Raw genomic sequence first — 12,835 nt, 5'->3', positions numbered from 1 at the left:
TCAGTTTCTGTAACATTGTAGATACAGCACTTGAATGCAAACTTGAGTTTCTTTGGCCGCTAATCCCTTGTCCTAATACTTTACAGACTGGGACCACTGAAAATTACTGTTCAAAACACTTCATGTCCCTCAACAGCTGCAGTGCTGGAGCATTGGCTCATTCACTTCTTCCAGTGATTTCACACTTAGTCTCTCTCAAATGGGAGAAGTGGTGATTCACATTACAAAATGTTTAACTGAAAGCTGCACTGAATATGGATTCTACCATAACTGTAGGCCTGGAAAAGGTCAGGAAAGTACCCCGTTACATATATCTGGCAGATTAATTTAGTTCCATGTTAATGAAGTCTGGTTTGGATAGAAAGAGTTGAGGTTGTTTTTTTCCCTCCTTTTAACTGAGAGTACTTTAACTGTAAGACAGTCCTGTAGTTCTTCACATCCATGACGTATATATGATGTCGTGTGTTTGTGTAACCTTGAAAATGACAAAGAAAAAAGAGCAAAGTTGCTGCTGCTCCAAGTTTGGTATTAACAGTATGCCAAGGTCTAGGACTGAGAAGCTGAGGAAAAGTGAGAAGCAGTCCAAAGGACTTTTTCTTTTCCCTCACAGTTTAGTGTAAACAAAAAAAAGCATATACAGATTTAGCTACACCTAGGAAGCTTGTAGCAATGAAGAACATAGCTGCCTTAAAACTATAGCATTTTCACATCAAGTAATGTTTTTGACAGGCCATTAAAACATATTTTCCAACTTTTCTGCTTGCCCTTCTGTGCATCAGTCCTCTTGGAAAAGATGTGGTGGACTGTAAACCAGAGAGCTTTGGATAAAATTTTCTAAAGCACCTGAGTGATTTAGGAGATTAAATCTTCATTTGAACAGTGACAAAAGCACGAGGGTCTAAGTCTCAGAGATATTTAGCAAATGTTTGTACTGTAACCTTTAATACAGTCACGTGTGATAGTTTGAAAAGATCTGAAGTGGGTACCAGTATAGCACTGCAACAGAGAATGTACAACAGATGATTTTGCTCAGCTTTTCAGCATGTTAAATGCCGAACTTTCACTGAGTTTGCTTTTGAATGTGAGGCTTTCCTGTGAACTTCTGAAGATCCCACTACCAACATCTTTACATGGCTGCCATTGTATAGTTTAAATTTGGCTGATGTACCTTTTGAAAATGGAACCTCACTTTTACATCTTCCTGGTCCTTTTAGAAAACGTGACCTTTTCTGTGGACTAGCAGAATTTCAGAATTATTTTTTATGGCTGATTGATAGCAATTCTATAGTGAGAATTCTAATATTTACTAGCATTTACATTTCCTTTGTTAACATAGGAACCTGCTCAGAGGAACAATAAAAATCTCCATAGGACAATTCACTCTTAGTCACAAATAACAGAGAACTATGAAAATTTTCATATACTTTTTCTCAGTAAAAGGGAGGTTTGAAAATTCAGGGACAAAAGAAGAGGGAATTGTCATGAAAAATTGCTTAGATTTTGATAAATAAATAGTGGTGTTGAGTAGCTTGATTATGGTTATCTGGCTGGGGGTGCCTTCGAAGGGAAATTGATACTATTACGTGCCCTGCCCGTTTGAAAAATCAGATCTCCAAAAGAGTATCTGAGATTCATCTAAGGTGCTGCAGGTCTCTGGCTGGTCATGCTTTTGGTCACAACTCATGGCTGGGTGACTTGCAGCCTTCTATCTACAGGACAAGTAGGTGAAGAGACAACTCTTTCCAGTGCTCATCAGTGGTGCCTCTGACTTCTGACACACCGGCCAAGTTTCCTCGTTATAAACTCTCCCTAACTTGCTTCTGTCCAGGCTGAGTATAGAAAGGACATTCTGTTAAAATTGCTTAAACTAAGCTGGCTCATTTTATTGAAAGCATGTTGGGAAGTGATTAAGCAAGCAGCTTGGTCACAACAGTGACCTTTGGCTGGGGCTGTGGTTGGAGGTGGTGGCCTCTTCAGGCAGCACAGCTGCAGTTGGAAGAGAACGTGTGATCAAGCCTTGAGGTCAGTAAAAGAGAAAATTATGAATGCCTAGTTACACAACTATTTTTCTTAAACTCAGCTTAGATAATGAAACCACACTGACTTATTCAATGGTTCCTGATTCACCTGTCCATGTTAGAGCAACAGAGGGTCAAATATGTGTCTCCCAATGGTTTCAGAGAGTGTATGTGGTTGGGTTCCTCAGCCAGTGCTTCCCAGTGAACAAGTGACTTACCCCAGAGAGAGACCACGGAAAGGAAGAGTACTGATTACTCTGCACGTATTCCCTTTCCCGGGGATTTCACTGAAGATAACACAAAAATAGTCATAACAGTTGACAGTGGGTGGTCCATTGAGATTTCTCTCATAGCAGATACCTAAAGAAGAATAGAACAGGGCAAGAGTACAGTGATACTTTGTCCCCATATGCTTTGTCATATTCCAGTGGGTGGGCACTCAGGGACCTCTTCTGACCCAGTGGTGGCATCACTGTGTAAGAGCTGTTCTATCTGTTATTGAAAACAAAGAGTTTTCTCTGCTTGGTTTCCTGCCTGATTAGAAATATTCTAGATGGGTGAAATGCTCAAGTGAATACAACAGTATCAGTCCCTAATACCTGCAAAGCAAATGATTTGCTTCTCAAAATATTTTGAAAAATTGTGTAAATACAGGGAGGAGAGAGTTAAATATTTTCTGCATGGTTACATGGCAGGTTATGGTCTTTGACTTCCAATTCAATGTAGTAAATTTCTTTTCTTTTTCTCCATAGCAGCAGATCCTGCTTGCGAGTGGCTTGGGTTTTCTTTTTCTTTTTCTTTTACTTTTTCTTTTTCTTTTTCTTTTTCTTTTTCTTTTTCTTTTTCTTTTTCTTTTTCTTTTTCTTTTACTTTTTCTTTTTCTTTTTCTTTTTCTTTTACTTTTTCTTTTTCTTTTTCTTTTTCTTTTTCTTTTTCTTTTTCTTTTTCTTTTTCTTTTTCCTTTTCTTTTTAACAGGTGGCTTGCATTACATAAGGGACAATTTACACAAGTTGACACTTGCACTTTTTTCTCTATGGCATATTGTGTCGTGCTAAAGTTGGCAGAGAAAAAGGGAGGAATTTCTATTAGGATTACATTTCTATTTGAGAAAAAGATTCATAATCTATGGTTGCAGTTGGTTTTTAATCTCCCTATCTAAATATAATTGCATGTTGTGTAAAATATTTAATATTATTATTTACAACCAAAGCATTTTTTATATGATAAAAATAAGTTGGCAGTATGTGATGGACTGTATTGTCCATGAATAGCAAGAAAAATACTGGTTACCTACTTATTTGCTACATACCTGGTTATCTGTTCACTGTGTGCTATTTGGAATGTAACTATTTTGATTTTTATGCAAATTTCTTTATATGTATTTTATTATATATATAATATATAATATTTATGTAGACCTATAAGGAAAATCTCTGTATAAAGAGCTGATGTTTCAAAGTTGGATGTTAGCTAAGTTAGTGACCTGTGGCGTGGAGAGATGTTAGGAGTTAACTCTAGTATTTCCAGTGTATGAACTGGTTTTAGCAGCAGGTGAGCTCCTTCCATTTCGGTTCATCTTGAAACCAAACAGAGCTCAGTTAACTGCATTTCCCAAACTGTGGTAAAGCTTCCCCTACATTTAGGCTATGCAGATTGACCCAGGTCATTTAACGCTGCTTCTTTTATTCTCAGCCAGTGTTCTGTAACCCAGTCATTTGTTACTACTGCTATTACTAGTTGAGCTCCACTTTGCTAGATATTGCACATGACTCCCAGCATTTCAACAATGGCAAGTGAAATGTCAGCTCTGCTCAGGTCTGAGAAGCTGTTGCTGTTGACTGCACTCAAGTCAGATTTCACACCAGATGATACAGATCTGCTAGGGCCACTCATAGAAATAATTAGAATTTATTTAGAGCTGATTAATATTTGTGAAGTGCTTTGAAAGTATAAAAACAGTGTAAATTATAGAAGTGTTGTATTGTGCCCTTTAAAAGCTGCATAGTTCTTCCTCAGAGGAAGCTGCTCTTAAGTTGTAGGTAGTGTGATCCTATTATTAATGCACATATGTATAGATTCGTATGTGGAATATTAAGGCGTGATTGTCTCTACTCTCTAAGAGATAATAAAGGGAAAGAAGCAAAGATTTGGGTCTGCTCCTGGGGAGCTATTTACAGAAAAGGCAGAAGAACAGTGGTGGATTGGGTTATTCTTCAGCATCTGTAAGGAGCAGAAGGCACCAGGACAGAAAGTTTCCCTGGGCTTCTTCTGTGGTTCCACATTTGCAGCACTGTTTAACAGTTAGCTTTGCACTAAAGGGCAGAGAACAGCCCAAACTTTGTAAAGAAGACAGGCCCTCCCCAATTAATGGTGCTAAGTAAGATTCATTTTGGAAACTTCACTCCGTCGCTTCTTTAAGCACTTGATGATCACATGAAAAAGGAAGTGAAATGTTGAGTAGACAGAGCAATATGGTACGTTGTGTAGATCCTGATTTTTTTCAGTATGGTTGAAACTGTTGAATTCCAGGCAGTTTCTTCTCTGGAGGATGAAGAACAATATACTTTGTCTTCTAAACCAAGATGTGCAAGGAATCGAATTGTAGAGACATTTTTAGGATGTTTTGTTTTCTCAGGAAACAGTAGATACTAAGTCTGTGTTTCTGGAAGTGAGATTTACCCCAAATATATTTTTTAGGTTGTTTGCAAATTCTCAGGGAAGCTTCCAGTGAGCCTTTTATTAGATGATACCTATGTAATTTTTATGGAAATATGCCAAATTTTAGAAACAAGAGTTGTTTTTCTTTGCCCAGTCCTCCTCTCCCTTGTGGATAATGGGTTGTAACAAATCATATTGTGTTCCTAGTCAGATGTCATCAACACGAGGTTTTTTGAAAGCACTTTAATCACTATTTCAACCATATCCAGCTAGGGGGGAAGGATCTGAATATACAATAGGTACATTGTATGTGTCTTACATATCAGCTCGTTGCTGCTGGAAGTGTTCTAGATAAAATAATGCACACAAAGTTATTGATTAAATATCTAGCTGCCTTTTAAAATTGGTAAAAATGTGTGAGAAGACCAAGCCAAGCCTAATAAAATTAAAATATGTTGAGGTTACTGTTGATCTATATTCTGAAAATAATTCCGATGTCTGATAAAAATTAAACTCTCAGTTAATTGGTTCCTTGTACAGTAGAATTAAAATTAATGTTTAGTAGTTAAATACCATAACTTTCCTCAGGGAAATTTGCTGATGTATCTCTGTTTTTTAGTCAGTCACATGTTTCATTGTTTAACAGAGTATCATGCGGACTGTCTTATAATTTTTCTTGTGCTCAGTGTCCATGTGTCTGGCTTCTAAAGAGATTGAGTGCTAATTTCTGATCTAACTGTGTCAGCTCTGTCAGCTGACATACAGGTCATTGACAATCACTAAATCACAAGAAAAGAATATTGGCATTGCTATGCTTTTATCAGAATGACAAAAATAGGAACCATGTGCTGCGAGGACCACATACTGTAGCTTCTTTATGAAGATACTAGTCATCTTTCAGGGCTACTTTTTATGCCTTGGAAAAGAATGAGCATATGACTAAACCCTCATGTTACCCCCAGGACAAGAAAAGAGTAATAGCATTGTGGATAGGAACAGCAAGACGAAGGAATTTTTGGTAACAACTTTGCCTTTTAGCCTACATGAGAATGTGTCACTTCTGTAATGCTGCAAATGCAATAGCAAGCATCAAGACTGCAAAAAACCCCCAACAGAACTAAAGACTGTTGCTAACTGAAAGAATTCCATAGCCCCTACCTATGTGTGGCTTCTCACAATAATACTAATAAAAACAAAACAAGCAAGCAAAATAATGGAGTCCTGTGAAAACAGGCTGATCATTTGAGTTTCTAGGCCATAAAAGATGTCTGGTATTACAACACTATTATCCATAGCTGGGCAACTAATTAGAAGTCCAAATTTCTACATTCATGAGCATGCTCAAACCTCTGTGGAAATACACTGGCTTTCCTTGGTACTCAGAGCTTTTGATTAACTGTCATTTATTCAGCAGGTATGTATAGATAGATAGATAGGTAGGTAGGTAGGTAGGTAGGTAGGTAGATAGATAGATAGATAGATAGATAGATAGATGATAGATAGATAGATAGATAGACAGACAGATAGGTAGATAGATAGATAGATAGATAGACAGGTAGGTAGGTAGGTAGGTAGGTAGGTAGGTATAAAGAGCACCCTGGAAATCATAGGATTATATTGGTTGCAAGGGATCTCAGAAGGTGTGTAGTCCAACTCTTCCTCCAAGCAGAGTCATCTAGGATATAAGGCCAGGTGACTCAGGGCTTTACTCAGTCAGAGATTGAAAACCTCCAAGGACAGACTGCACAACCATGATTTCCTAGCCTGTTTCAACATCCAGCTTTTCTCATGATCCTCTCTTGATTCATTTTATGTCCATGGGCTCTCTTTAGCTTGGAGAAGAGGAGACTGAGGGGTGACCTTATTAATGTTTACAGATATATAAAGGGTGAGTGTCATGAGGATGGAGCCAGGCTCTTCTCGGTGACAACCAACGATAGGACAAGGGGTAATGGGTACAAACTGGAACACAAAAGGTTCCACTCTAATTTGAGAAGAAACTTCTCGGTGAGGGTGCCAGAGCACTGGAACAGGCTGCCCAGGGGGGTTGTGGAGTCTCCTACTTTGGAGATATTCAAAACCAGTCTGGACACCTTCCTGTGTAACCTCATCTAGGCATTCCTGCTCCAGCAGGTGGATTGGACTAGATGATCTTCCGAGGTCCCTTTCAATCCCTGATATTCTGTGATTCTGTGATTCTTGTTCTCCAGCCTAACACTGCTGTGAGGACCCTGCCCCTGTATGGTTGATCACCTCCTCATGAGAACTGGAAGGCTGCTTTTTAGGTGCCTCCAAAGCTGTCCCCTCTGTAGACTGAATTGTATCTATCTGTAAAGCACAAAATAAGCTAATCCCTTGTAGGCAGCAGCACTTGGTTAATGCCGTCTGGAATTATCCTCAAAGAAAATCAGGGAACCAGTTAGGCTTTCTTTTTGGAAGACACTGGTGGTATCTTATTCATAATCTTTTTCTTATTTATCTAAATCCCTAATGGCTAGAGCCAGAAGTCAGGGAACATGCTTCTGTCTTTCACAGCCTCTCATTGCTCTTACTATGTGTCTACCATCACACCAAAACAACGAAAAGAAAAACTGATGAGGATGAGAATGAATGAGTGGTGAGAGGAGGTGCAGTGGCTTATTTGTCAGTTAGCCATCAGCCGTGATTATTAATAATAAATATACTTAAGTGATAAATTGAGTGTAAAAATTATTGTAGCTTTTTCTAGAGCTTGTCAAAAGTGGTGGGGAAGATAATGTAAAATTCCTTTTCATACAACAGAATCTGCTATGATGAAATGTTTATTGCAGTATTTTTCATGGAATTTAGTTTAGTATACTGGTTTTGGAAATTATAATTTAAGTATTTGTTTTTGTTTCCTGTTCTTTAGATTCTTTGCAGTGTTTGATTTTTTTTCTTCTCCTTCATTGACCTCCAACTTTTTTCACTTGCTGTCCCTGAAAGACAGGTAGGAGGAAAACAATAAGTTTTAAAAAATCATAGGAAATAAACCCCCTATTTCTCCTCTTCTGGTAGCATTTTTTTTAAAGAATAAAATTTCAGGAAAAAAAAAAATCAGAGTGTTCTATTGTTTCATATAATCAGGTTCAACTTAAAAATCCTGTCAAAACATTATAATTTAACATTAGCATGTAACTTGATTTATATAGCAAGTAAGACAATTGTGCCTGCTCTGAAGAGCTTGCAGCCTGTCAGGAGACAAGACAAGACACTAGGGGGGATTACACCATCAAGGAGAATAAATGAGATGAGTGACAGAAAAAGGAATACAAAAAACATCTTATGAGTTTAGGTGGATGGTGCAACACACATAATGTTAGCTCCTATGCTTTGTTTTCTCTTTAAAAAAGAAAATCTTAGTGTTTTTTAACTTACTAAACTCCTTTGATAAAATTTTGCAAAACATACAAGTGGTTTAAGAGCCACTGTTTTATTTCCACAAGTATATACTCATTTAATATCCATGAGCTTGGTAGCTAGTCAGTTGAAAATCAAGTTCCTAAACATAGGGTTGTTATTTTGCATTTTGGTACAGGATGTCCACTTGGCACTGTACTGCAACTTTTGCAGAAAAGTGTTTTCAGTGGAGAATGACAGGGAAAAGTTCATAGAAAGAGTGGTTTAAAAGTGAATGTACTTTGTGAAAAATCCTCTTGTAAGCAAGATCTTGGAAGATTATTTTGGGCAAGGATGAAGGTGTGATGTGAAATTGAAAGAATTTGCAGTGCATAAATTATCAGCAAAGAGGTTCTGGTTATGTTTGTGGAAGACGGACCAAAAGAAGGATAGAGAAATAAAGAATTGGCACAGAATTGAGGGTTCAACCTTGCCTTCTTCCTTCCCTGAGCCACTGGCATTCTCCTTTGCTCACAGGGTGTGCCAACACCTCTGATATTCCCCATCAGCTCCCCCAGGCTGATGTATCCCATTCACTTCTCCAGGTGCTATATCACCAGTACATACGTCTTTCTGTGTTCTTTTCATGTAGTCAGTCTTGAATAATTCTCTTCTTCCAAGTGATGCCACCAAGTAGCAGGGAAATAATTATATATTAGAGAAGAATATGTCAGCTAATGAAATAATTTTTCTCACAGTAAAATTGCCAGTCTTTGGCCTGCTCCAGATTTTGCCACATAGTGTACTAAAGAAAAGCAACAACAACGAAACTTCTTTCTGGTGCTTTGTTTGTAAGTCCACACATAATGAGAGATAGTTTGAAACATGAAAGCAAGGACTACACATAATGTTTCTTTTGGTAGCTGAAAGATGCAGGGAGGTACACTCCTAGCTGTGTGGATTAGTAGATTAATAGTGAATTTTGTAAATTGAAATGTAATATTGTTGTTTCAGAATTTTTTAGTGTCTTCACTGATGCAAACTTGTGAGTGGCTTGGGAAGTATATATTTCTAATAACTGCATATCTTGCCTCACATTCCTGAAATGTTCCAAGAGCTTGAGAAAAAAATGTAGCAACTTTTTACATCTAAAAATAAGATATTTACCGAAGAACTAATGAAATAGTTAAGACACGCATTTCCCAGACTTTGGAATTAAACAAAACTACTCAGGCAAAACCTTCAGCCCAGTATGGGAACAAATTTAAGGACAGTAGAAAGACGTATCATATTGTAGAGTAACAGCCAAGAATGAGCAGGTGCGTATTTATCAGAGGAGACTTGAGGCACTTCTTAGTATTTTGAGGGGTGGCAGCTGCTCCTGCACTACGTGATGTGAGTCTGTAAGTGCTTGGCCTCCTCCTGGATGCAGGGCCTGGATCCTTCCCTGGGAAAGGTCCTGGCTGAAGCACCATCTGTGGATTTTAGTCTCGGCTCTTCCACCGGCCTCTTGAGTGACCCAGGACAGAGTGTTTGAGCATATTCCTTGGTCTTTTGTGTCTCGTCTCCTGTGGACAGTAAGCTCCTCCAGACAGACGTGATCTTTTGTTAGACATTTGTACCAGGGCAAGCACAGTGGACCACTAACCCTGATGGTGTCTCTGGTTGTTATCATACCTTCCTCCAACTTCTTCGCTGCTGCCTTGTCTGTACCATGGGAGCAATAATGTGGATATACTGTGTGTGAGTGGCACTTGTGAAAGAGTCACAACACGGGCAGGTTGTACTTTTCTTGATAAAAAGAATTGCTAAACCCCTACAATAAGCACAAGATAGCAGAGCATAATGATGCAAAGATTCATTATAGGTTACAGAAGCTCTTTCAGTTTTGTTTGTTGCTTTTGTTTGTTAAAATTATTTTTGAGTGCTGGACAAATGTAAAACCCTTTAAAGAGTGGACTAACAAAAAACCCAACCTGGTAGACAGGAGAGCTGAGCTCTGCTGAGCTATAATCTGTATTTTTTAGGATGAATCTGAGTTTTTTCCTTAAAATTCTGAAATAGTATGTTAGCATCTATTTGTGTTGCTTCCTAGCATGGTCTCCTAAAGAGTCCCAGAGACATTACCTACACCAGCAAAGCCAGTGGTTGTGACCATGCACATGGGGACTTTAGCGTGTTCTTCTCTCACAAGCATCTCCTTGATATATCTACAAAATGAATCGTAGAAGATAGGAATTACCACAACAGATGAGGGTATGAGGATCTGCATGGCTGTCTAGGAAGGTGACAACAGTGGGATTTATGAATTAACATGAGATTGTGGGAACATGGGCAGAGGCTTATACCTGTGGGTGGAGAGAAGAGGAATGTGGGACAGCGCATGCAAGTCTATCCTTTAATGTGTATGTTTTACTACAAGTAATTCATAACTAAAAATTTTAATGGGCTGTAAAATCAACATGCTAGTGAGAAACTTTTCCCTCGTTCTTTTGTTCACAGTTGATAAATTAATAATTTTTTATTCTTTCATGGCTGATTCTTCAACAAAATGTCCTCTTCTAGGGAAGAGTCTTTCAGAATGGTACTGGGATTAGCCTTTGAGCTACTAGTGGTATGAAAGCAGCTAAACACCATTGGCCTTGATTCTTTGACCTCCATCTCTTTCTTGTCCGTGTCTTCACATGTTTAGGACCCACTGCTTTGGTCAAAAGATTAGAAAATTTCAAGTCAGAGAAATTTTTAGTTCAATCCATGATATGATTTGGAAAGTGGATGCCTCAGTTAACACAAAGTAAAACTGGAAAACGTGAAACAATGGCATTGTCTGGTAAAAAAAATCCAAAACCAAAACCAAGCAAGTCAGGAGTTCTGTTGCCCATTGACGATAAATAAATAAATAGAGAGTTGTGACCTGGTGCTGGCACAAAGACATTTGTGAATGGGAATGCCTGGGTGGACCTTTGGATTCCCATTGCTTGGCTGGAGGGTGTTGAAAGACTGTGAGGCTTCAGTCAGCAAAGCATTATTTAAGATGTTCTTAAATATAAGCAGGCACACTTATCAAAGTTAAATATCTGTTAAGATGCTTTGCCAGCCAGTTTTTTTCTGGCCTTCCATTTCTGGAAGTTATGGTATTCAGTTCTTAATGGGAGGTTGAAATGCTTGGATGAAAAGATCCCTGTAAAGAAGGTTGTATTATAAAATGGGAAAATAAACATTAGCAGTTTTCCTGAATGTGTATACACCGAAACAGCCTACTTCTAACATTTCAAAAACATTAGATAAATGTATTTCCTTTGTTTTCTGTTTCTTTTAACTTAGGCTTGATACCATTATAAACTTTAATTTAATAATAACTAATAATGATTGTATAGAACAGCTTGCATTGCTGTCTTAATTTGTCTTTATTTTTCGCCAGTACGCTCAAAAGAACACAATAAAAGAGGAAAACTTTTAATCTGCCTCTCTAATGAAATGCACAGGAACATTTAGGTAGATTTCCTGATAAAGCGTTCTGCCTTTTCCATAGTCTCTTTTCAAGTGGCTGTGTTAATGCTACAGAAATCATGCACGCTAGCGGAACACAGGGACATACAGAAATGCTCTGGTGATCCTTATTTGAGTGGGAAGTACTTAAACATTTTATCACTTAGAAAAGCAATATAATGCATGTACCATGTTTTATTATTTTTACCAGTTTTCTTAACAGCTTTGTTGATGGGCTACTATGAAGTTTATTCTAACAAATCAGATATGTAAGGAGTGACCAAAAGTGAGTGCTCCATAACATTAAAACGTGCCTGTCTCCATCTTGATTTTTGCCACCTCAGGTTATTTTCCTTTATAAACACCTGCAACTTTCTTGTAACGTTTACTGGATCCCTTTATCTCATGTAGCTCTCACTAAAATTGAAGTAGTTTTCCCTCAGGAGCAAAATTGAATCACAAGTCATGAAATAGAGTTCGTGCAGGGATTTGGGAGGCTTGTATCTGATTTACTTAACTTCACATGCTTTTTCCTGTTGTAGGATCAAACCCTGAAACTAAAGCAAGATTTTTTTTCTCACCTAAAAGAAAACACAGTGTTCAGGGGAGTGCCATTTCTGATCTGTGTGAGGCTCAGTTTACTAACAGTGAGCAGAGTTTAGTTAACTTCGGATTCTGGACAAGCTTGTAAATTTGTCCCCTTCTAATGCTGTGATCTTATCAAGGTTGTACTGTTTTCTTCTCCTCAACCCCCATCGTCTTTCTTTCCTTTTGTCCTTTTTTTTTTTTTTTGAAGTGCAGCCTTCTGATCAATGTGCACTTTTTTTTTTCCATTTCCCTAAATACATCATGAAAAAGGATGAGGTTTCCGCCTTAATTGCTTGTGCCTTTTATTCACATTCCTCTCTCAGCCAGAATTGTGAAAAGAGTGTTAGTAAAAGGCTGCACAATAGAGCTTTTCATTAGGCCTCAACAAGGCACACAAAAGAAGGCTTTTGGAAAGAGTGAATGCAGGACTTTAATTTGCAGGTGGAGAGTAGATAAAAGGTGCTGACGCCTCTATTATTCTCTTACTTAGGTGACCCTTACCCCGTTCAGCTGATCCCAACTACCATGGCAGCTGCTGCCGCAGCAACACCAGGCTTAGGCCCACTCCAACTGCAGGTAAGTCTGAAAACAATGCAGAAGAGGCAAAGATTAAGTAAATGTAAAAGAACAGTTTTCTCTTCCATTTGAACGCAACACAATTAACAAGGGGTTTGTGTCTGTTCTCTTCACTTAGACTTTGCATCTAAAGTAAAACAATCGTCAC

At 38.2% G+C, this 12,835-nt stretch overlaps 1 protein-coding gene across 7 annotated transcripts in view; it reads left to right on the top strand.

Annotated features, from left to right (window-relative positions):
- Positions 1-12,835, top strand: part of SOX5 (SRY-box transcription factor 5) — a gene marked incomplete at both ends in the record, with an annotated part of 299,845 nt that overhangs the window by 201,199 nt on the left and 85,811 nt on the right. For all 7 annotated transcript variants that reach the window (XM_080364054.1, XM_080364052.1, XM_080364051.1 and 4 more), the window contains one exon: positions 12,602-12,687. In XM_080364054.1, coding sequence (XP_080220180.1) covers positions 12,602-12,687 — 86 coding nt within the window. The remainder of the gene's footprint in view (positions 1-12,601; positions 12,688-12,835) is intronic.

The sequence above is a fragment of the Nesoenas mayeri genome (assembly GCF_963082525.1).
Source record: "Nesoenas mayeri genome assembly, chromosome: 1".
NCBI classification, from domain to species: Eukaryota; Metazoa; Chordata; class Aves; order Columbiformes; family Columbidae; genus Nesoenas; species Nesoenas mayeri.
The sequence above is the reverse complement of the archived record's forward strand: the minus strand, read 5'-3'. Positions and strand labels throughout refer to the sequence as shown.